The sequence below is a fragment of the Hemitrygon akajei genome, chromosome 11 (assembly GCF_048418815.1).
Source record: "Hemitrygon akajei chromosome 11, sHemAka1.3, whole genome shotgun sequence".
NCBI classification, from domain to species: Eukaryota; Metazoa; Chordata; class Chondrichthyes; order Myliobatiformes; family Dasyatidae; genus Hemitrygon; species Hemitrygon akajei.
The window spans coordinates 28,763,273-28,786,780 of record NC_133134.1 but is presented as its reverse complement, the minus strand read 5'-3'; the positions used below and the strand labels follow the sequence as shown (position 1 = coordinate 28,786,780).

General features: G+C 41.1%; 1 protein-coding gene across 1 annotated transcript in view; it reads right to left on the bottom strand.

The window, feature by feature from the left end:
• The window catches only part of xylt1 (xylosyltransferase I), a 261,499-nt gene that overhangs the window by 121,908 nt on the left and 116,083 nt on the right, over nt 1–23,508 (bottom strand). The window contains exon 2 of the mRNA XM_073060531.1: nt 20,418–20,925. Within this exon, the coding sequence (XP_072916632.1) occupies nt 20,418–20,925 (508 nt within the window). The remainder of the gene's footprint in view (nt 1–20,417; nt 20,926–23,508) is intronic.

Here is a 23,508-nt window from a genome sequence, read left to right as displayed (position 1 = left end):
CAAGCCTGCTCCGCCATTCAACAAGATCATGGCTGATCCAATCTTAACTCTAGTTTTCACCGAATCCCACAAGGCAACAGTGCCAACCAACAGGGCACCATGCTGCCCATTTTATTTTATTATTCATCCCGCCCAAACCCATGTGATCACCCGGGGAAAAAAAAACGAGTTGCCAATTGAGGAGAAAAAATCTGGAAAATTCCTCTCCGACCCATCCAGGCTATCGAAAACTGGTCCAGGAGATCACATGGCTGATCTAAACCTAGCCTCATGTCCACTTACCTGCTCGCTCATCGTATCCCCTAATGCCATTTTTATCCAGGAAAATGTCTATCTCCGTTTTGAATTTATTGAGTGTAGTAGCTTCCACAGCTCTCTGGGGCAGTAAATTCCACAGCCCCACTACCCTCTGAGTGAAGAAATTTCTCCGCATCTCAGTCCTGGAACGGCATCCCCTTATTTTAAGATTATGCCCCCTAGTCCTAGTTTCACCCATCATTGGGAACATTCTCCCCGCATCCAACCGATCAAGCCCCTTCACAATCTTATATGTTTCAATAAGATCGCCTCTCATTCTTCGGAACTCCAATGAGTAGAGTCCCAATCTACTCAACCTCTCAACATACATCAACCCACCCATCCCCGGAATTAACCTAGTGAACCTTCTCTGCACTGCCTCGAGAGCCAGTATGTCCTTTCTTAAATATGGACACCAGAACTGCACGCAGTACTCCAGGTGTGGTCTCACCAATACCCGGTACAACTGCAGTAAGACCTCCCTGTTCTTATACTCCATCCCCCTAGCAATAAAAGCCAGCATAGAAAGACCCAACTCTACAGCACCGACACAGGCCCTTGAGCCTAACTAGCTCATTACAGTGAGCCCTATCTACACTAATCCCATTTGCCTTCTTGGAGCCTACTTCCTTTCCCAACGATGTAACGCATAAATCTTATTATATCTTCTGCTGTCACATCCCGTGACAGCTCATTCCATGATACGACCTGAAAAACTTAGATCTGTGAGACAGATTTCCCCGAACAAAACTACATTGATTCCTCCTAATCAGTCCCTGCCTTTCTAAGTTAAAGGAAAACCTGTCCCTTAGAAATTTTTCCCTCCAATAATGTCTTTCCCATTGGTGCAAGGCACATTCCAGTAGCTTTCTGGCTTATTCCAAATATCCTTCTTGAATAAGAGAATAACATAAGCAATCTTCCAGTTTTCTGGTTAAAATCTCCATTCATGCCCCAGTAACCTCTTCCCTTACTTACTATAGTATACTCATATTACAATATCTCTGACACCTTCTCCTTCCTGATATAGACATGTTCTAAAACATCAGTGCATCATTTCTCTAACTCTGCAGATTTCTCCCTAGTGAATAGCGATGAGAAGATATCAGAATTCCGAATACAGCTCATATATCATGGCTCCACACAAAGATTTCTCTTTTGTCCTCCAAGGGCACCTACTCTTTCATCGACTGCCCTCTTACTTCTAACATAATAGGGTTTGGGATTCAATTTAGTCCTGTTGGCAAAGTTTGTTTCATGACCTCTTTTTACCGTCCTCATTTCCTAAGGTCTTTCCTACATCTCTTGTATTTCTTATCTTGAAAAGTTGGGCAGGCTAGGTTTATATGCATTAAAGTTCAGAAGAGTGAGGGGGAACCTTATTGGAACTATTTAGATCCTGAGAGATCTTGATAGGGTGGATATTTCTGCTTTAGGGGGAATCTAGACTTAAAGAAGCACAGATGAAAATTACAAGCCAGATCCTGGGATACTGGGATATTTATGCTCAGTATCCACTTTATTAGCTATATCTGCTCATTAATGCAAACCCCTAATCGGTCAATTATGTGGCAGTGACTCAATGCATAAACACAAGCAGATATGGTCAAGAGGTTAAGTTGTTGTTCAGACCAAATGTCAGAATGGGGAAGAAATATGATCTAAGTGACTTTAACCATGAAATGATTGGTTGTGCCAGATGGTGTGGTTTGAGTATCTCAGAAACTGTTGATCACTTGAGATTATCGCGCACAACAGACTCTAGCGAGTCTGAAGAGAATAGTGCGGAAAATAAGAAACATCCAGTGAACAACAGTTCTGTAGGTGAAAAGGTCTCAGAGGAGAATGGCCAGACTGGTTCAAGCTGACAGAAAGGCAAAAGTAACTCAAATAGCCACATGTTACAAACAGTGATGTACAAAAGAGCATTGCTGAAAGCACAACATGGCGAATGTTGAAGTCGATGGGCTACAGCAGCAGAAGACCAGGAACATATTCCTGCCGCTGTCTGTAGGTAGCAGGTTCTCCCTGTGACCACATGGGTTTCCTCCAGGTGCTCTAGTTTCCTCCAACAGTCCAAAGCACAGTGGTTGGTAGGTTAATTTATCACTGTAAATCGGCCCATGATTAGGCTAAGGTTGTTGGGTGACATGGCTCAAAGGGCTGTAAGAGCCTATTCCATGCTGCATATCAATAAATAAACAAATAAACAAACAAACAAACATACTCAGTGGCCATGTTATTAGGTAATGGAGGTACCTGATAAAGCGGCCACTGTCTGTATTTTCTCTCAAAGAGAAATAAGACTTTGGAATTCTCCTTTGAATGTATTTAAACAAAGATAGGCTTCCTCTTGATAATTAAGGGTGCTAAAGTTTACTGTGGGTAGACCAGCATGCAGTGATTACAATCAGGTTTGTGTTATGTCGTGGCCAACTCCAGATCCACATTCATTTTTGCTGCACTTAATCAGGTGAATTTAGGCTGGAAGACAACTTTTAGTTCAGGACTGAAATTTGCATTTGACCATCACTGAAATAGGATTAATCCCGTAATGTTAAATTCAGCCCGTTTGTTAATGCGACAACCACATGGTTAACCATGGTTTCAGTGATCCGGATTAGCCCCTCCCTATTCTTAGCAGCACAGAACTGCATGATTAAACTGTTCATACTCAGAAAGGAACCACTTGTCCAATGCCTCAATTGTGTAAATTCAAATGTAACAGAATTCTGCAAGAGAAATAACAACAGAAAAGGCTTTCATATTAATAGACATCTTGAATATATACATCAAATATTAACATAGAATAGCAAGATTGATCTGCAGGCTTACTTAAATCTGACTTCATAATCTATTGTCATTACCAGCATTGATTATAAATACAGAATATTTTATAAGCATGCAAGGGAAAAACATGAATTTATTTACAATATTATAAATAAATGTCATTATGTTTCTGTTTGCCTAAAGACAAACTTATTAAGTGTTATAGGAATATTTATTAAAATAGAATGATGCTGTTTGCCTTGCAGTGTTGGCTCCAATATAAAGATTTCCCTAATAATTTTGTTAAGTTGCTCAATATTTCATCAATTTTGATTCTCCAGAAGTCAATGGAAACATATTAGAGTTAGGGGTATTGACATAGCAAACCAGTCAATACCCCTCAGAATACAGAGACAAGGTACTTCTTATTGTAAATAGAGACTGAATGCCTCTCAGCATCTTTAGCTGCACTACAGTCTTAGAATATGTTCCTATATCTCTCTAGCATCAGTTGTGAATGTTAGATGTTAACTAACACCTGCCATTCTAACTGGTTGCATCACCATCTGGTATGAAGGGGCCACTGCACAGGATTGGGAAAATCTACGGTGGGTTGTAAACTCAGCCAGCTCCATCATGGGCACTAGCCTCCCCACCATCCAGGATAACTTCAAAAGGCAATGCCTCAAAGAGGCGACATCCTTCATTAAGGAACTCCGCCACCCAGAACATGCTCTCTCCTCATTACTACCATCAAGGAGGAGGTACAGGAACCTGAAGATATACACTCAACATATTAGAAACAGCTGCTTCTCCTCCACTATCAGATTTCTGGAAGGACAATGGACATTATCTCACTATTTTTGCTTTCTTTTCGCATTATTTACTTTTTATATATATTTATTATTGTAATTTATTGTACTGTTATGTATTTCACTGTTCTGTTGCTGCAAAAAAAAATTTCATGACATATGCCAGTAATAATAACCCTGATTCTGATTCAAGCTTAAAACTTCAGCTCTTGAAGAAACAAGTTTTGGACCTGGGACCAGAAAGCAAGGTGTCATCCCGATTCCTCTGACTTGGCTCTGCTTTTCCTGGTGCAAGGGCGTGAAGGTAAACCTTCGCTACATTCTACCTTTGTTTAGTGGTGTTCCAAGGCTTTCCCAAAAATTTCATCCGGACATTTGTCTGCAAAGCTTGAGCTAGGCCAGGAATGCGGAAAACATCGAAATGCTTAATAGGGTAAGATAAACAATCTGGAAAGGATATGATTACTTCTTTTCAAATTCTGCTTGTTCACTTCGAAGCTGGAGCTCCTAGGCGATGAGTCTCTGAAGCCACTGAAGCAGTCTGCCAGCAGGTCTGAGCAATGCCACTGATGTGCATGAGCTGCCATTGACAGCATATTGCCCTTGAAGAGTTACCAGCCTAGACTCAGTGTGCTGACAAATTCTGGACTCATACACATACATCAGCAGCGTGCAGATGAATTTCAGATCCAAGGTTGAAATTCTTCTTGCTAACCTATTATAAAGTGCTTGCTTTCTAAAGGACAGTTTAGCACATTTCTGATGCATCTAAATGTGAGAAGCAGATCCTTTCATGCTTTAATGAGTTCCATGATTGCGGTTCCAGTGTAGGGCGACTTCAATCACACAACTGACATAATTCTGACTCCATGCTGGACCTATTAGTCTTGCAACTTGCAAAGGCGATGGCGCAGAAATTCAAAAGTGTAGCGCAGATCGTTTACGTATAAAGATAACGACATTAAGCAATAACCTTTCTGCACGAGAATGGTTAAACAGAACCCTGGCCACTTTACATAATGCAATGATGGTTTGAAATTGCTGCTGTAATATTGAGAGAGCACATACTCAATGAGAAAAACAGGCATTTGGACTTGATTAGAAAAGGAAGCCAACTTGGTCATAATTTAAAGGTACAGATTACTTGAGCCACTACTAAGGCTGATTTATACTTGTGAATAGGGGCTACACCACAGCCTACACTGTAGCTCTGATTTTCACTTCTGCGTCGCTCTACGTCATAGCGAGCATGCGTTGGTGTGCGCAAAAATGCTAGTTGGCGGTGGGGTTTCTTCGTGAGAGACATGGACAAGGAAATGCATTTCAAATATTTTCGCATGTTGGCAGGTAGATTTGACGATTTGGTTCATCTATTTCACATCGGCGTACACACAACCTACAGACATGGCGGAGAAGAAGCAACCGGAAATGCGTAGGAGGAAATGCAATGCTACCAAGCGGACCAATCACAGTTGTTGCAGTCTGCGTCACTGCAACGCATGAGTAACTTTTCTGGGGAGGTGCTCGTCACACTACAGTATAGGGTACGGCGTATGTACGGCATAGGGTATGCGTTACCTACAGCGCCAATGCGACGCACAAGTATAAATCAGCCTTTACAGGGCCTGCCCTTAAAGACAGCACAGAACCTTCTCAGATATCTCTGGATAGTCTCCTAAAGGCATCTTCTTTCTTTGTTAGGAAAGTGGGTAGCAGCAAGAGAGGGTGCACTGATCAGAATCAGAATCAGGTGTCATAAAATTTGTTAACTTAGCAGCAGCAGTTCAAGGGAATACATAATATAGAAGAAAAAGAATAATAAATAAATCAATCAATTACAGTATATGTATATTGAATAGATTAAAAATTGTGCAAAACAAAAACTAAAAATAATATATATTAAAAATGTGAGGTAGTGTCCACATGTTCAACATCCATTTAGGAATCAGATGGCAGAGGGGAAGAAGCTGTTCCTGAATCGCTGAGTGTGTGTCTTCAGGCTTCTGTACCTCCTACCTGATGGTAACAGTGAGAAAAGGGTATGCCTAGGTGCTGGACCTCTTTAATAATGGCCGCTGCCTTTCTGAGACACCGCTCCTTGAAGGTGTCCTGGGTGTTTTGTAGGTTAGTACCCAAGATGAGATCAATTAAATTTACAACCCTCTGCAGCTTCTTTCCATCCTGTGCAGTAAGTAGCCCCTCCATACCAGACTGTGATACAGCCTGTCAGAATGCTCTCCACAGTACATCTACAGAAGCTTTTGAGTATATTTGGTGACTTACCAAATCTCTTCAAACTCCTAATGAAGTATAGTCACTGTCATGCCTTCTTTATAACTGCATCGATGTGTTGGGACTAGGATAGGTCCTCAGAAATCTTGACACCCAAGAACTTGAAGCTGATCACTCTCTCCACTTCTGATTCCTCTATGAGGATTGGTATGTGTTTCTTCATCTTACCCTTCCTTAAGACCACAATCAGCTCTTTCAACTTACTGACGTTCAGTGCAAGGTTGTTGCTGTGGCGCCCCTCCACTAGTTGGCATATCTCATCCTATACGCCCTCTCGCCTCCATCTGACATCATACCAACAATGGTTGTATCATCAGCAAATTTATAGATGGTACTTGAGCTATGCCTAGCCACACGGTCCTGAGTACAGAATAGACAGAGTAGAGCAGTGAACTAAGCACACACCCCTGAGGTACACCAGTGTTGATTGTCAGCAAGGAGGAGATGTTATCACCAATCTGCTCAGATTGTGGCTTTCCTGTTAGAAAGTCGAGGGTCCAATTGCAGAGGGAGGTACAGAGACCCAGGTTCTGTAACTTCTCAATCAGGATTGTGGGAATGATGATATTAAATGCTGAGCTATATTCGATGAACAGCATCCTGACATAGGTGTTTGTGTTGGTCAGGTGTTCTAAGGCCATGTGAAGAGCCATTGAGGTTGCATCTGCTGTTGACCTATTGTGGCGATAGGCAAATTGCAATGCTACTTCCACCAAATATTCACCTTTAACACTATGCCTGATCCTTTGCTGAAAACATGCAGTGCCTTTTCTCATCTGACCCATCTCCAGTAGTTCAGTATTCCACCTGACAGCCAATCCTGAAAGCAATAATTCCTCTTGAGACTAAATGTTGGAAGAGTTACTGGCAGGGTTCTTCCTTTCTGAAACTGTGCAGTTACCCTAAGTTCTAAACTCTGGCCTTTGAGGCCTCTAGGCGCACAACTTACAAGTTGCACAATCCCCCAGTGATACAAGAAAACCTGCAGTAGGCCTCTGCTGCAGTAGTGTGCATTTCAAAGCACTTGACAATGTTTAGGCACCGAGTTTTAAGCTTAGACAAGTGAGACTCAATAAGATGATCATAAAACTGTGAGGATGCTTTTAAAAGAGGATAAAAAGATATCAAATGGACGTCCAAGACAGATTGGGTTGCATAGCCTGATTCAGCCAGCAAAATGGACGTTGGAGTGAAAGCCACATCATTGTGTTCAGTTTTGCTACTGAGGAGTGGCAAGTAATTACAGGTCACCCATGGCAGGCAAATAGAAGAACTCCCAAGTGATCTCTGAAACAACAGAGAATTAAAACTGACAGCTGTCAAACCCATAGCAAAGCTGACCTGTGAACACCACAACCTCATGTTAAACAGTATTCATTAAAGATGCTGGTGAAGTGAATGTTCAGTGCACCCTGAGCAGGAACTGTGGGAAAATCCCCCAGGATATTTTGATGCCAGATGAAGGGTCAAATAACAACTCTTCAATTTTAAGAGCTAATGAAAGAAATTGCCTTTCTTAACATTTCTTGCAGCAATGTTAGATTTTCTGTCCATTTGCAGTAATGGTTGGGTGGCTATAAAAATTTCTCTCAAGGGTGAAGTTTCAGTTTTCAAATAGGAATGAACAGCAGCAGCTTCTCACACTTACTTACTTCCATTGGTTAGAAAGGAAATCAGATTAAGAAACTGAAGCTTTTTCACCAGTCACCACCTGTCTGATGGAAAGGTTTACCTTCATCCTTGCTGATTTAGTTATGTAATTGCCTTTCCAATCTTTATTGGGAGCAGCAAGACCATTTAATGTACAGAATAATACGAAACTTTTTTTTTGTATTAGATGTACACTTTAATAGAAACATGAAACCCAGTGAAACAATCATTTTGCTGCAAAACATTGTGTTAAAGGTTAGTAGCTATCTCTAAATGGGGAATGTAATTCACTTTGTTCAATCAATTGACATTTAGAATATTTATCCAAACATAGTCCCTGCTGACAAGTTTCATAAACGTCAATGTACCTTCACTGGATCACATGCATATAGGAAATTACTCAGTCAACAGACAAAGATCAAAAGATTTAAGACATCTTAGCACCTCCAAAAACGTCAAATACTTGGAAATAACACTGGATTGTCTTCTTTAAAACTGAAATGGGCTAAGCATAAAGCAAATATTTGGATGTAACCCCGTGGTGGGATAGTAGAGCTGAGCAATTTATTTTAATTAGAGGAATATCATCAGAAATTATACTTCCTATAGTTTGCAACTCTGACTGAAATGCATTTAGATTTTTAAACAAAGCAATAACTAACAATAAAGCAGGGCAAAGATTACACGTAAAATACTCAGTAGGTTTGCTTTCCTAAATCCTGCTGGAGGCATCCTTAAGAGATTTCTGCTGAATTCTGGCTACTGTTAGTGACAGAAAGGAGCAGACATGTGTGCTCAATATATTAGAATGAATCTTTACCCTAGTGATTTACTGTGATTCTACAGAACCATCAGCGCCAATGCTCAGGATTAGCCTGGCATTGCAAATGGGCTAAAAGGTGGAAATACTTAATCTTGCAAAACAACCCATTTACTGTTTAATTTTATGCTCAACCCAAACAACACGTGCACTTAAGGGTTGAAGCAAAGACCTAGATAGTAATAAATTCACATCATGATCAAGAAGTCACTGACTGAGGTGTCACTATTGGATTAATTACCATCAGGTCAAGCTGACCAGATTTGTTAATAAACAGGGTTGCCACTTTAGTGCAATATGTGGCAGCTGGGGAATTCCCCTGATGTGTTGGCTAATGTTTAAAGAGTCAAACAGTCAAAGTGTTCTATGGTCTCTATCACCCACGATACTAAATTAGATAACTTCACCATTATTCCTCTGATGTCTGTGAAACTGTATTTCCTTACATTATAAATGTGACTACAGTTCAAATTTATTTCATTAGCTTCCAAAGCTTTTTGGGATGCCCCAAGGCTGTGAATGAAGCTACATTGATAGGAGTTCATTTGTTCAGGTTTAATCTTATGGCTTGGTTCTATTTCTCAGAATCAGAAGACCAGATAGCTCACTGTGACTGTGCAAACTTTTATTTCTTGTCCACAGCCCTGTAAATGTTTCTTTTTCAACAATGCATTCTATTTTCTTTTCAAAGAAACTACTCCAGCCACCCTTAAAGGCAGCACATTCTGGATCTCACTATGTAAAACTATTTCTCGTCTTCCTCTGGTTCTTATACTATTCATGCGCCATTGTTTTTTAGCTGGCCTACAATCCTCTATCAACAATCTTCAGCATTTTGAATCTATTAAATCTCTCAACTTATTCTGCTTCCCAGTCTTCCCTTACAACTAACCCCAACCCTCTGGTTACCAGTCTAGGAAATCTCCTTCCTATCTATTCCAAATTTTCAGCATATTGTCCAAAATGTATCCGATCTAACAAGACAGTAAATACAGCAGAAAACTAATTAATAATTTCCAAAGGCTTTGCATTGTTTTAGTAATTAATACCAATGTTTTTAAGGCTAGGACTTAATTTGCTTTTGCTGCAGTCTGATTAACTTCCTGCCAGCTTCAAAAATTTCACATACATTCCTTGGTCACCTAGTTCCTGGACCATGTGTCCATTTCTGCACTTCTCATTCCTGCTTTCAAGGTGCATCACTTTACACTCTACGTAACATTTAATTTTTTCAGCTGGCTTCTCATTTCACCAGCTTACTTTGATGCCTCTGCAGTCAACCACCACCCTCCACTTGCTTGACAGTTGGGTTCTGTAACCATTGAGGGGAAAAAATAATCTCGAGTTAATTGCAGTTTTAATTGCACTGTTGAACAATACTACTAAAAACTTACAGTTTTAAATTGTTCAATTAAATCTTTTTATTTTTGATTTTTAATTGCTTTTATGTGTTATCCTTAATTGTGTTAAAATTTGTAACAATTTTTTAACGATTTTTTAATGTTTCTGAGCAATGTGTTGATTGCCTGTGTTGACTGCGGTTAATTGACAACTGTAGATTTCTGACTGTTATTACTTCTAAAAACTATCAAATTCTGCCCTGTAAACTCATCCAGATTGTTAGTCCCTCTGGTACTGTCAGCAGGAGTACTCTAAACCTTGAAGAGATGTGAAAAAAACTAGCTTATGCATTTTTTATGGATTAGTGGGAAGGGGGAAGAAGCGGACTCGGCTACTGATGGGCACACCCTAACCCTGAAGAAAAGGAAAACCATGTGGTACGAGCATGCAGAAGCTAAATTGTTTCTTCCATATCCCCTTAATTCTCTTCAAGAGAGATCCAGTATTGAAAATATTCCATTGGGAGTAGGTTGGCTCAATATTGTAGGCTGAAGGGACTGTATTGTTTTCAGTAATAACAGCCCTCCAAACTCAACGCTTACTATCCCTTCATCCTCACAATGTCTTGTTGAGTGTTCCCAACTAGTGCTGGCTTCCTGCTTAATCAGTCAATCACCTTAGTGCTCAGGTAGAAAATAAACACCAAATGCAGGAATATTGGACTAGCTGGGCGGGCACTGTGGTCAGCATGGCCTCAAAAGGGCCTGTATCCATGCAGTATTGTTCTATGACCAGCCTCACTTACTTGCTACAATACAGGTATGGGTATGAGATTATTATTATCACATGAAACAAGATACAGTGAAAAGCTTGTCTTTCGTATTGTTCATGCAGATCAAATTTTTACACGGTGCATGGAAGTAGAACAAGGGAAAACAATAACAATGTAGAATAAAGTGCAAGAGCTACAGAGAAAGTGCAGTGCAGGTCAGCAATAAAGTGCAAGATCATAACGAGGTGGCATTTGTTATATCGGTTCCATGCTGGCTCGCAGAGAACAATCTCATCAGCCCTATTCCCTCCTTGCAACCTAGTCTCTCACATGTACTTATCAAGTCCATCTTGATCCTTCTGCCTCTCAAGTAACTAGTACAGTAGGGATGAGGAAGGAGATAGGAGCACTGTGGAGAAATCAACAGGGGCAACATGCAAAGTCCATATAAACAACACCCAAAGTTAGGATCAAACCCGAGCCCCTGGATTGGCTCTGCTGCTGAAACCTGAATCTGGCCCTTTCGAGTCCAACTCAAGTCCAACAACCTGGAAAGAGAGGGAAAATGGAATGGTGTGTTGATGTAGAACATGGAGGCCTCACGTTCGATATACATATTTGCAACTTATTATGTTTTTCACAGCTGGAGAGATTACCAAAGATCAGAACCCAGACATGGACATTTTTATATCTTCCATTTTTAAATTTAATCTCACATTCCCAAATTCTAATTGCTATATTGAATGAAATTTTATATTTATATTATACATAAAGATGAATTCAGTTGAGTCTAAACACTGACAGAGTACAGAACATTCATTATACGTAACAAATGATTTATTCAAATAAAGATTTTCAGCATCAAATGTTTTGATATGAGAAAAGAGCGAAGAGATCCCACAATTAGGAACCAACACAACATGCTGGATGAACTCAGCAGGTCAGGCAGCATCTACAGAAAAGACTGAATAGTCAATGTTTCGGGCTGAGAGCCATCAGGACTGGAAAGGAAGAGGGGTAGTCAGAGCAAGAAGTACAAGGTTGTGGCTATTAGGTGAAACCGGGAGAGGGGGAGGGGGAAGTAAAGAGCTGGGAAGTTGATTGGTTAAAGAGATAAAGGGCTGGAGATGGGCAGATCTGATAGAAGAGGACAGAAGGCCATGGAAGAAAGAGAAGGGGGAGCAGCACCAGAGGGAGGTGACGGGCAGGTAAGGAGATAAGGTGAGAGAGGGAATCAGGACTGGGGAATGGTAAAGGAGAAGAGGAGTTGCAATTACCGGTAGTTCGAGAAATCACTGTTTGTGCCAACAGCTTAAAGGCTACCCAGATGGAATAGAAGGTGGTGCTCCTCCAACCACAGTGTAGCCTCCTTGCAGTGATAGAGGAGGCTGTGGAATGGCTTGTCCGAATAGGAATGGGAAGGAGAATTGAAATGGGTGGCCAGTGGGAGATCCTGCTTTTTGTGGTGGACGGAGTGAAGGTGCTCAGTGAAGCAGTGTCCCAATCTACACTGGGGCTCACTAATATACAGGAGACCACACCGGAAGCACCAGATACAGTAGATGACCCCAACACACTCTGAGGTGAAATGTCACTTCACCTGGAAGGACAGTTTGAGGCCTTGAATGGTAGTGAGGGAACAGGTGTAGGACAGTTTGAGGCCTTGAATGGTAGTGAGGGAACAGGTGTAGGGGCAGGTGTGGCACTTGTTCTGCTTGCAAGGTTAAGTACCAGGAGGAAGATCAGTGGTGAGGGGCGAGCGGATAAGGGAGTCGCGTACAGAGCGATCCTGCGGAAAGCAAAAAGTATGGTGGGGTGGGGAAGGAAAGATGTGCTTTGTGTGTGTTGCTTTGGATTTCCAACACCTGCAGATTTTCTTGTGTTTGTGATATCACAATCAGTAAAACATCAGAATCCCATCCTAAACTTCAGACGTGCAAAGCATGATCTAACATTTGATTGGCTTTTAAAGAGAGCAGAAGTCTATAATTTGCATCCTGGAATTAAGCAGAAGAAATGTTAATGTTCATTAATATTAGAAGAAATGTTCATTAGAGTACAGATGTATTAAGTCCCTTTTATAACACATTTATATCAATCAGATAGCGAAGGGAACCCTCACTACCAAACAATAAGCATGCTTTATCTGCTATAAATTCACATACTGTGCTCGATTGCTAAGATTACACGCGCTAGTGAGTCCATTTTGTTAACCACAAGCTTAGTGTGGCCTTAGGTGACAATGACTGCTAGCTAGACTAAACTTCAATTGCCTGATCTGCACTAAAACTACCATCCCCAAACCAAAATTTCCATTCTTATGACTATATCGCAATCCTAATTTAATTCATGATTTCTACAAGGCTTATGGCTTAAATGTTATAAGTGAATGGCTTCACAAGAAATTAAACAATGCCTTGACATATACTGTATATGAAGATCTTTAAAGTCTTCAAATTGAAAGCAAGTCAAAAATAATATAGAAATTATTACATCTTGCTCAATTAATATCTATACTATCAGTGGATATAAAATCATTGTAAAACACCCAGAAATAAACGTGACAATGATACATTTTGAATGTTCAATCCAGGTGATAATTGCCCCCTTTTAAGCCTTTTCTTGGATCTTTCAGTTGTTTAATTTCCTTCCACGTTTTTCCTATTTAAATGCAAATACTCTAATGCATTTCCATTTGTAAAATGACATTTTCATGATTTAATGGCATTTGTGACTTGATGCAGAGCTTTATCAAATGAGAACTGGTTTAAGACATGCTTTGCATTGTGCTAAAACTATCTTTGCTAAAGTAAAAACATTTGTACTGTGAATATTTTCTTGTATGAATAGCATCATTTATTAAATGCATTGTCAAACTGTTGCATACTTAAAACAGATTTCCTGCCATATTAAATCCATACATGATAAATTAGAGGATATGGAGTTCTATATAATGGCAGTACTATGTAATGTATAATGCAGAAGTCTGTGCCATCTGGGATCTTTTTCTGCCTTATCACAACTTTAGGCAATCCTGAATGCAAGACCTTGTTGGTAGACTAGGAGCAAATGAAATGATTGAGTTTCAATCCATGTTTTACATAATTGTTTAAAGATAATCCTTCAGCAAGAGAAGGTTTACTGGGATGGAAGGCAGGTCATCACTAAGCAAGAGCAAAGAGCAAAAAATGTCAAAAGAAAAGAGTAGGAGTCCATGTCACTGTCCAATTGTCACTACCTGCATTCCAAGCTTCTTCACAGAAAGAAAGTCCATCACTGATTCTCAGAAGGAGATATTTAGTGTAGATTAGGGAAAGCTTGGTCAGAAAGCTTGAGTTTGATGAAGGAACAAAATTGCAATGTTAAGGTCCTAGGCGGTTGTCAATATGGCCACCAATAGTGGAACAATTTTGTGCCCGAGGCCAAATCCAAGCGCACATATCTGAGGCTGGAATTGTTTGGAATACTTCACTCACGTACAATCGCGTTGCAATCATGTACCTGAAGAGGCAGGTTGAGGGTCAGGCAATTTCATGGTGGAGGCACAGAAGTGATGGCTCGGGAAGCAGGCACAAGGTGGGAGCAGAAAATATTGGGCTGCATTGGGATGTCCTTTCCTCCCTCATCAAGTGAGAACTTATTGAAGACAAGGATTTCAAAATGCTCCATGAAAAAGTACTTGCTTACTATGCCAAAAGTGAAGAATAACCTCGAAGTATCCCAAAGTAGCTTGAATATAGAACAGCCGCGGGGTCCTTTAGAGTAGAGTGGGGAATGGGCAGTTGAGGAATGTGGATTTAGATTAACCCTTCAACTTACAGATACAGCATGCTAATAGGCCCTTCCAGCCCAAAGAGCCCACGCTACCCAATTACACCCATGTGACCGATTATTTTACAAACCTATACGTCTTTGGAATGAGGGAGGAAACTGGATCACCTGGAGAAAACCCAGACAGTCACGAGGAGAATGTCTAAGCTCCTTACAGACAGCGATGGGAATCGAACCTGGGTCAATGGCACTGTAAAGCATTATGCTGACTGCTATACTATCGTGACACCCCCTGGCAGACAGCACTTCCAACAGTGCAACCCACTAAGATCATGTGCAGCAATGTGCTAGAATATGAAACACCACAGATCTATCCAGCAGTATTAATCCTGAACAGTTGGAGATTTACCACCTACAGAGTCTTGGTATGAAAGTTAAATCAGGAATTACTTGTTACATAGAATACACACCAAGGTGCTCGATCAAGCACAGAACGTGCTGAGTGACTCATAATGGGCGAAGGAGCAAGAACTATTTGATATTTTTGAGTGTCTCAGTTTCCTGGTGAGTGATTACCACCTCACTTCTTAAGTCTTTTTGATGACAGAATGAATTTGGAATTTATTTTCAGAAGGTTAATTGCTAGTTCTGCTTTTTATTTCTGCTGACTCAAACATTACGAAAAGTGCTTTTACTTCCCCCTCACCCCCCATCCCAATCGAAGAGGTTCTGCTAACAATGGCGAGGCAGTCAGTAACAAATCCCAGTTTGATCAAACACCTCAACCTATGCTGAGCCGGACCAGGGGACATATGTTGATTGAAGCGTCAGCTGCTTTTACTTACTCAAGTTTTCCATGTCGGCTTGAAATAAATAGCCAATGCAAGCATTAATAACTGGGCAAATTTCAAATTAATTCTTGGCATACACCATTCTGGGACCTCCTCTGAACTCCCAGGTGATAACACATATAACCTATGCTCTGTTCAATACACAGGTTTTATCACATCACTCTTGTCTGCTCTGTTGCTCAAACAAATTGCTTGTTCAACTTATTTGGTAGCGGTGCTTGAAACGAATGGGGCCAAGCTTCCGAGAAAAATTAATAATTATTTTGTTCAATCATGCTTCAATGCCATTGGTGGAGTAATTGCTACAGGTCTAACAATATCCCAGAAGATGTCACTGCGTTTTGAGGTAGGAAGATTAATGAGTGCATTTGTTCTGGGCTCAGCCTCCTCCTCAGTCTAGCTGCCTGTAGTGCCTACCACCCGCAATTACTCTTCCTGCATACAAAATGCTCCAGAATCTGCAGACCCTAAACACCTCCAGAGTAGGTACTCAGAAGTCAGCAGATCTTAAGCTGTGTACCACTGAACCCTTGACCATCAAACATCTTGTTGGCTCTTAATAGCTCAATGCAGGCTATTTCCAAATGTCTCTGACAGAGACGTACAAAAACTCTTCAGAAATTTTTGTACAATTTTAGAAGTCAAATTATTGAAACAAAACACTGAAATTTGCAGAGATAATTAAAAATAATAAAATACAAGGACTTGATTTTTTCCTACATTAAACTTTTCTCATAAAGGCGAAATAAGCGGGAAAGAGGAAGGTAATTGACCTCTGAGTCCTTTTGAGAAAATGTCTGGTAGGGGTTTAGGAGCATGAGAAAAACAAAATTGAAACCATCATATCCCAAGTAGTCTTGACAGAGCAGGCACAACTGTGGATGATTCCTCGTGTAGGAAAAGCTAGAACTATGGGTCACTGTTTAAAAGTAATGGCTACCCATTTAAGACATATGTATATTACATTTGTTCTCTCAGAGGCTCATGAATCATTGAACCACTCTTCATCAAAGGATGATGGAATCGGAGTTTTTGAATATTTTTAGCTTATTAACTGGGCTAAGGCAGAAACGTGGAGGTGAATTTACATTCAAATCAGCCTACCTTGTTAAATAGAGAGAGAATTGGGGGCCTCTCGGCCATCAAACACTTAAATTAGACCCAATGTTTTATTCGACTACCAAAATGAAACTGGATAGCACTTTAATATCACAAGGTATAAGTGCTATGCTTCTCAGATTCAACTGGAAGTTGAGTAGTCCATCATCTCAAGAGAGAGAGAAAAAGGGAGTGGTAGTGATAGGGGAGGGGAACAGACAGGAGATTCTGTGAACGTGAAAGGGACACCCGGATGGTATGTTGCTTCCCAGATGCCAGGGTCAGGAACATCTCAGATTGTGTCCACAACATTTTGGAGCGGGAGGGGGAGCAGCCAGATGTCTTGGTACATATTGGTACCAATGACATAGGAATGAAAAGTAGAGAGGTCCTGAAAAGAGAATTTAGAGAGCTAGGTAGAAAGCTGAGAAGCAGGACCTCCCGGGTAGTAATTTCTGGATTGCTGCCTGTGCCACGAGGGTAGAAACAGGATGATTTGGCAGATAAATGCATGGCTGAGAAGCTGGTGCAGGGGGCAGGGCTTCAGGTTCTTGGATAATAGAGATCTCTTCTGGGGGAGGTATGACCTGTTCAAAAGTGACGGGTTGCACCTGAACCCGACAGACAGCAATATTCTCACGGGCAGGTTTCTTAGAGCTGTTGGGGAGTGCTTAAACTAATTTGGCAGTGGGGTGGGAACCGAAGTGAAGGGACTCAGGAAAGGACGGATGGTAAAAAAGTAAAGATAGCGTGCAGTCAGATTGTCAGGAAGGGCAGGCAGGTGATGGGACTTAGCTGCCATCAACAGGCTGAGTATCAAATCATTAGGAATGAAGAGTCAGAAAGGATAGCAAATACGGTACTCAAGGTGTTGTATCTAAATGTGCATTGCATAAGAAATAAGGTGGATGATCTTGTTACAATATCACAGTTTGCCAGGTACGATGTTGTGGCCATCACTGAATCGTGGCTGAAGGATGGCTGTAATTGGGAGCTGAATGTCCAAGGTTACACATTATATTGGAGGGATAGGAAGATTAGGCAGAGGGGGTGGTGTGGCTTTGCTGATAAAGAATGGCATCAAATCAGTAGAAAGATGTGACCTAGGATGGTGAACCCTTGTGGGTTGCCTTAAGAAACTGCAAGGGATGTTGATGGCAGTTATGTACAAGCCTCCCAACAGTAGGTGGGAGGTGGACCACAGGTTACAATAGGAAATAGAAAAGGCGAGTCAAGTGTAATGTTATGGTAGTCATGAGAGATTTTAACATGCAGGACGACTGTGGAAAATCAGGTTGGCAATGGGAGTAAGTTTGTTGAATGCCCAAGAGATAGCTTTTTAGAGCAGTTTGTCGTTGAGCTTACTAGAGCATCAGCAATACTGAATTAGGTGTTATGTAATGAACTGGAGGTGATTAGGGAGCTTAAGGTAAAAGAACCCTTAGGAATCAGTAATCACAATATGATTGTGTTCAACTTGAAATTTGATAAGGAGAAAGTAAGGTCTGATGTAGCAGTATTTCAGTGGAGTAAGGGAAATTACAGTGGTATGAGAGAGGAGTTGGCCAAAGTAAATTGGAAGGAGCTACTGGCAGGGATGTCAGCAGAGTAGCAATAGTGTGTGTTTCTGGGGAAAATGAGGAAGGTGCAGGATATGTGTATTCCAAAATGAAGAAATACTTAAAACAGTAAAAAGTACAACTGCGGCTGACAAGGGAAGTCAAAGCTATTGTAAAAGCAAAAGAAAGAGCATACAACAAAGCAAAAATTCGTGGGAAGATAGAGAATTGGGAAGTTTTTAAAAACCAACAGAGAGCAACTAAAAATATCATTAGAAGTGAAAGATGAAATATGAAAGCAATCTACCAAACAATACCAAAGTGGATAGTAAAAGTGTTTTCAAGTACGTTAAAAATATAAGAGAAATGAGAGTGCATGTAGGGCTGCTAGAAAATAAGGCAGGAGAAATAATAACGGGGGACAAGGAGGTGGCTGATGAACTAAATGAGTACTTTGCGTCAGTCTTCAGTGTGGAAAACACTCGCAGAATGTAGTGTGTGAAGGAAGAGAAGTAGCTGCAGCTAATGTTACAAGAGAGGAAGTGCTCAAAAAGCTGAAAGACCTAAAGGTACATAAGCCACCCGGACCAGCGGAACTGCACCCTAGGGTTCTAAAGGAGGTAGATTGTGGTGGCATTAGAAATGATCTTTCAAAAAATCATTGGACTCTGGCATGGTGCCAGAGAACTGGAACATTGCAAATGTTACTCCACTCTTTAAGAAAGGTGGAAGGCAGCCTGACCTCAGTGGTTGGGAGGATTTTAGAGTCAATTGTTAAGGATGAGGTGATGGAGGACTTGGTGACACAGGACAAGATAGTACATAGTCAGCATGGTTTCTTTCAGGGAAAATCCTGCCTGATGAACCTGTTGGAATTCTTAGAGGAGATTACAGGTGGGATAGATAAAGGGGATGTGGTGGATGTTGTATATTTGGACTTTCAGAAGGCCTTTGACAAGGTGCAACACATGAGGCTGCTTACTAACTTAAGAGACCATGGTATTACAGGAAAGTTACTAACATGGTTAGCGCATTGGCTAATTGGTAAGAGGCAGCGAATGGAAATAAAAGGATCCTTTCCCAGTTGGCTGCCAGTGACTAGTGGTGTTCCGCAGGGGTCAGTGTTGGGAACACTTCTTTTTATGCTGTATATCAATGTTTTAGATGATAGAATAGATGGCTTTGTTGCCAAGTTTGCAGATGATACCAAGATTGGTGGAGGGGCAGGTAGTGTTGAGGAAACACATAGGATGCAGAAGGACTTAGACAGATTAGGAGAATGGGCAAGAATGTAGCAAATGAAATACAATGTTGGAAAATGCATGGTCATGCACTACAGTAGTAGAAATAAATGTGTGCACTATTTTCTAAACAGAGAGAAAATCCAGGAATCGGAGATGCAGAGGTACATGGGAGTCCTTGTGCAGAACACCCTGAAGGTTAACTTGTAGGTTGAGTTGGTGGTGAGGAAGGCAAATGCCATGTTAGCATTCATTTCAAGTGGTCTAGAATATAAGAACAAGGATGTGATGCTGAGGCTTTATAAGGCACTAGTGAGGCCTCACCTTGAGTATTGTGAACAGTTTTGGGCCCCTTATCTTATAAAAGATGTGCTGGCATTGGAGAGGGTCCAGAGGAGGTTCACAAGGATGATCCCAGAAAGGAAAGGATTATCATATGAGGAATGTTTGATGGCTCTGGGTCTGTACTTGCTGGAATTCAGAAGGATGAAGGGTGATCTCATTGAAACTTTTCAAATGTTGAAAAGGTAGACAGAGTAGATGTGGAAAGGATGTTTCCCATGGTGGGAGAGTCCAGAACAAAAGGGCACAGCCTCAGGATAGAGGAGCGCCCTTTCAAAACAGAGATGCGGAGAAATTTCTTTAGCCAAAGGGTGGTGAATTCATGGAATCTGTTGCCACGGGCAGCTGTGGAGGCCGGGTCGTTGGGTGTATTTAAGACAGAGATTGATAGGCTCCTGATTGGACATGGCATCATAGGTTATGGGGAGAAGGCCAGGAACTGAGGTTGAGGAAGAGATAGAAAATAAGGATCAGCCATGATTGAATGGCGGAGCAGACTCAATGGGCCAGATGGCCTAATTCTGCTCCAATGTTTTATGCTCTATGTCTTATTTCAAATGCAGTCAGATTTATTTTCTCTTTATTCCTAAAGTTAAAAAAAAATTCCTGGAGTTTTTTTTTAAATTTGCAAGATACTGGCTTTCTACTCTTGATATCTTAAAGGTGAAACTGAATTATGCAGTATGTCATCTGGAAGAGAACGGGAATGGGTCAAAATTACAATGAAAGGAATTAAGGAGGAGCAGAGACTTCTTACCGCTCCATCATTACAATAAATCGGACTCTAATTGATTATCCTTACCCTCCAATGGACACAAGCGTGGTACCTTTTCCGGCATTAACTTTCCATCTTTATGAAGACAGTAGAGCTCAGCAATTTCCTGGCGGCAGTGCTTGCTTTTAGCCCTGGAGAGGGCCGACAACGCTTCCTTGCCAGTTATTTCACATCTCGGAGCCTGTTCATAGTGCAGCTCATGAGAAGTTTTTCCAATCGCCCCTCCTTTGTAGTGGCTCACGGTCTTGTAGCTTAGCTGGGCATTGCTGGCATTTTTGGCCTTATGGTTCCCCAGGGGAAGGACTTCATTGGTGTTCTTACCCAGCAGTGAGTGGTCCTTGGCTTTGCCCTGCTGCTCATACCTGGCCTTCTGCACAACCGCAGCTTTACTTTTACCATCTGACTGCAGCTTCTGCCTTTGTGTTCTTGATCCAAAATTACTGTTATCAATATTTTCAAAGTCTTTTGGGACAGAATTTTCATTGTTGCTGTCAATCCGGTTTTTCTCCTTCGGCTTGTGAGAAAGAAGCACGTCCTGGAAAAGAAGCAGAGAAACCAGCAAGTGAATACCAGAGAGTTAGTCAGTTACCATGGTAACTAAAGAACAAACAGCACTCTCAAACTCAGACCATAAGACCACAGGATTAGGCCACTTGGCTCAATAAATCTGGTCTGCCAAAACAGACCATCATGGCTGAATTATTACCCTTTCAACCCCGTCCTCCTGCCTCCTCCCCGTAATATTTAGCACCCTTATTAATCAAAAACCTATCAACCTCAGCTTTAAGTATACCCAATGACTTGGCCTCCACAGCTATCTGTGGCAAATGAATTCCACAGATTCACCATGCTCTGGCTCAAGAAATTTCTCCTCATCTCTGTCCTTATATTCTGAGACTGCACCCTCTGGTCCCAGACTCCCCCACTATTGGAAACATCCTCTCCACTTTGATACTTTGTCTCAGTACATGTCTTGGAAGCAGGACTATGTTATATTTTTGCTGTTGGCTTAACAGAGAGCCAGCAACACATTGCATAGAGAAAATAGGAAATAATTGCCAAAATGACACGTTCCTTAAGTAGGGCTTTTGGTCTATTCAGTCTATTCCAGTCCTCAGAGCAATCCCACTTGCCCTCTGATTTTCTTTCTCATGCATTCTCCCCACATTCTCATAAACTTCCCCTACATTTTACTGCTTACCCATGGCACTACAGCAATTCAAAATCATCCAGGATTTTGGAAAGGGGGACAAAGCTGGTGGACCCGGGGAGACAGACAGCCAAATTCAAAAAAGGTGCCAATTCTCCACAGATAGCACCACACAACTCTATTAGTTTTGCCACTGCGCCACCCCATAATGATGCCAGTTTTCTGTGTATGTTTCTCTGGGAATCACACCTAACCAATCCAATGTACTACAATAGTATAACTCATTAGCACAAGCCACCCACTACAATCCCTCATTTTCAATGCTTGCTGATATAAAAAGAAATTAAACCAGCACCTCGGAAATTTTGTCTCTCTCCTTACAGAAATTGGAAAATAGTTTTTTTAATCAATAAATCGATTAACAGCAATCGGATTTAATCTCGAAATACAACAGAACAAAGCCCGCAATGTGCTCATACCTAAAAAGAATCAATCAAAAATGACAGGTAACGGTTTCTCTATTTAAAACATTTGTGATATTTAATATGTCAAGTTTTCTGCTTCAATATGCATGCTCATAAAAATCACTCTGCTTTTTAAAAGCCTATATAGTCTTTGTTCTACACTAGTTACTCATTTTGAATTTTGCCCTGTGCAGTGACTCTGACAATTAAATGCAGTTGTACATTGGGCAGAAAGCCCAAATCCAATGGAGAGGGCATTCTTGACATACGTGGCTTAAGTACCTCTTTATGAATTGTACGCTATGACCAATCACTCTCTATGCAGAATTTGTTTATCCATTTGGAAACAAAGATGTTGTCCCTAACTGTAGGCTTTGAAGTTCATTGATGTATCTTCACCTTCAACTTAATTCACCCACTATTTTCCAGTAACGTGTAAAAAATTGTTACTGAGGCATTGTATCTGAATACTTCTAAATGAAACATCTCACTGAACAATACAGGCATCCCCCACTTTTCGAAAGTTCGCTTTACGACACTTCGCTTTCACGAAAGACCTACATTAGTACCTGTTTATGCTAACTGAAAGAAATCCGAAGAGGATTTTCGCTTTTATTAAAAAAAAAGGCGAAAAGCGAAAATAGCATTCAGCGCTTGTTTTGCAGCGAGCTGTTACTGTATAGAGGCAGCGCGCACCCCGAGCAGCGAGAGTGGCGTCAAGCTCCTTCCCCGGGAACTACACCCAGCATCTCAGTATCAAGCCACCATAGCTTTGAACTGTGTCTGTGAGCATCCGTGCTTTATCTCGATTTATTTTCTGCATCGGTTAGCAAGATGTGTCCTAAGGTATCAAAAAAGCCTAAGAGAGCTCATAAGGGTGTTACGCTTAGCATAAAACTGGACGTAATTAAGCGTTTCGATCGTGGTGAACAAAATAAAGACATTGTGCGTGCATTGAACTTGCCTGTGTCCACCATTTGGCATGATTTGGTAGGTTATTTTTTGGGTCTGGGAACGCTCAAAAATATTTCCCATATAAATTAATGGTAATTGTTTCTTCGCTTTACGCCATTTCAGCTCATGAAAGGTTTCATAGGAGCGCTCTACTTTTGGATAGCGGGGGAGCCTGTACTGGAGAGAATTGTACTGCATCATAAAATTCTCAAATGAGATCATGAAGAATGCATCAGATGTATTACAAGATAGACACGCCGTTCCCCCTGAGCTGCGCGGTTTTGCGGCCCCGTCACAACAGAAATGCTCCTGTGCACATAGCCTTTGTTGCAACGCAGCTGGAATTTTCATAACATTTAAACGTTTGAAGTTCTGTGCAGTTTTCAGGGCAGGTAATAATTTCCTGACAAGAGCAACAGCTGGTCAGCACAGTGGTTAAAAAAAAATTAGAGGAAACGTTGCACAGGGATGGAAAATGTTGATCATCACAACTTACATGCAACTAGGAGGAAAATCCTTTGCTGCTTTATTAACTATACTATAAGTAATT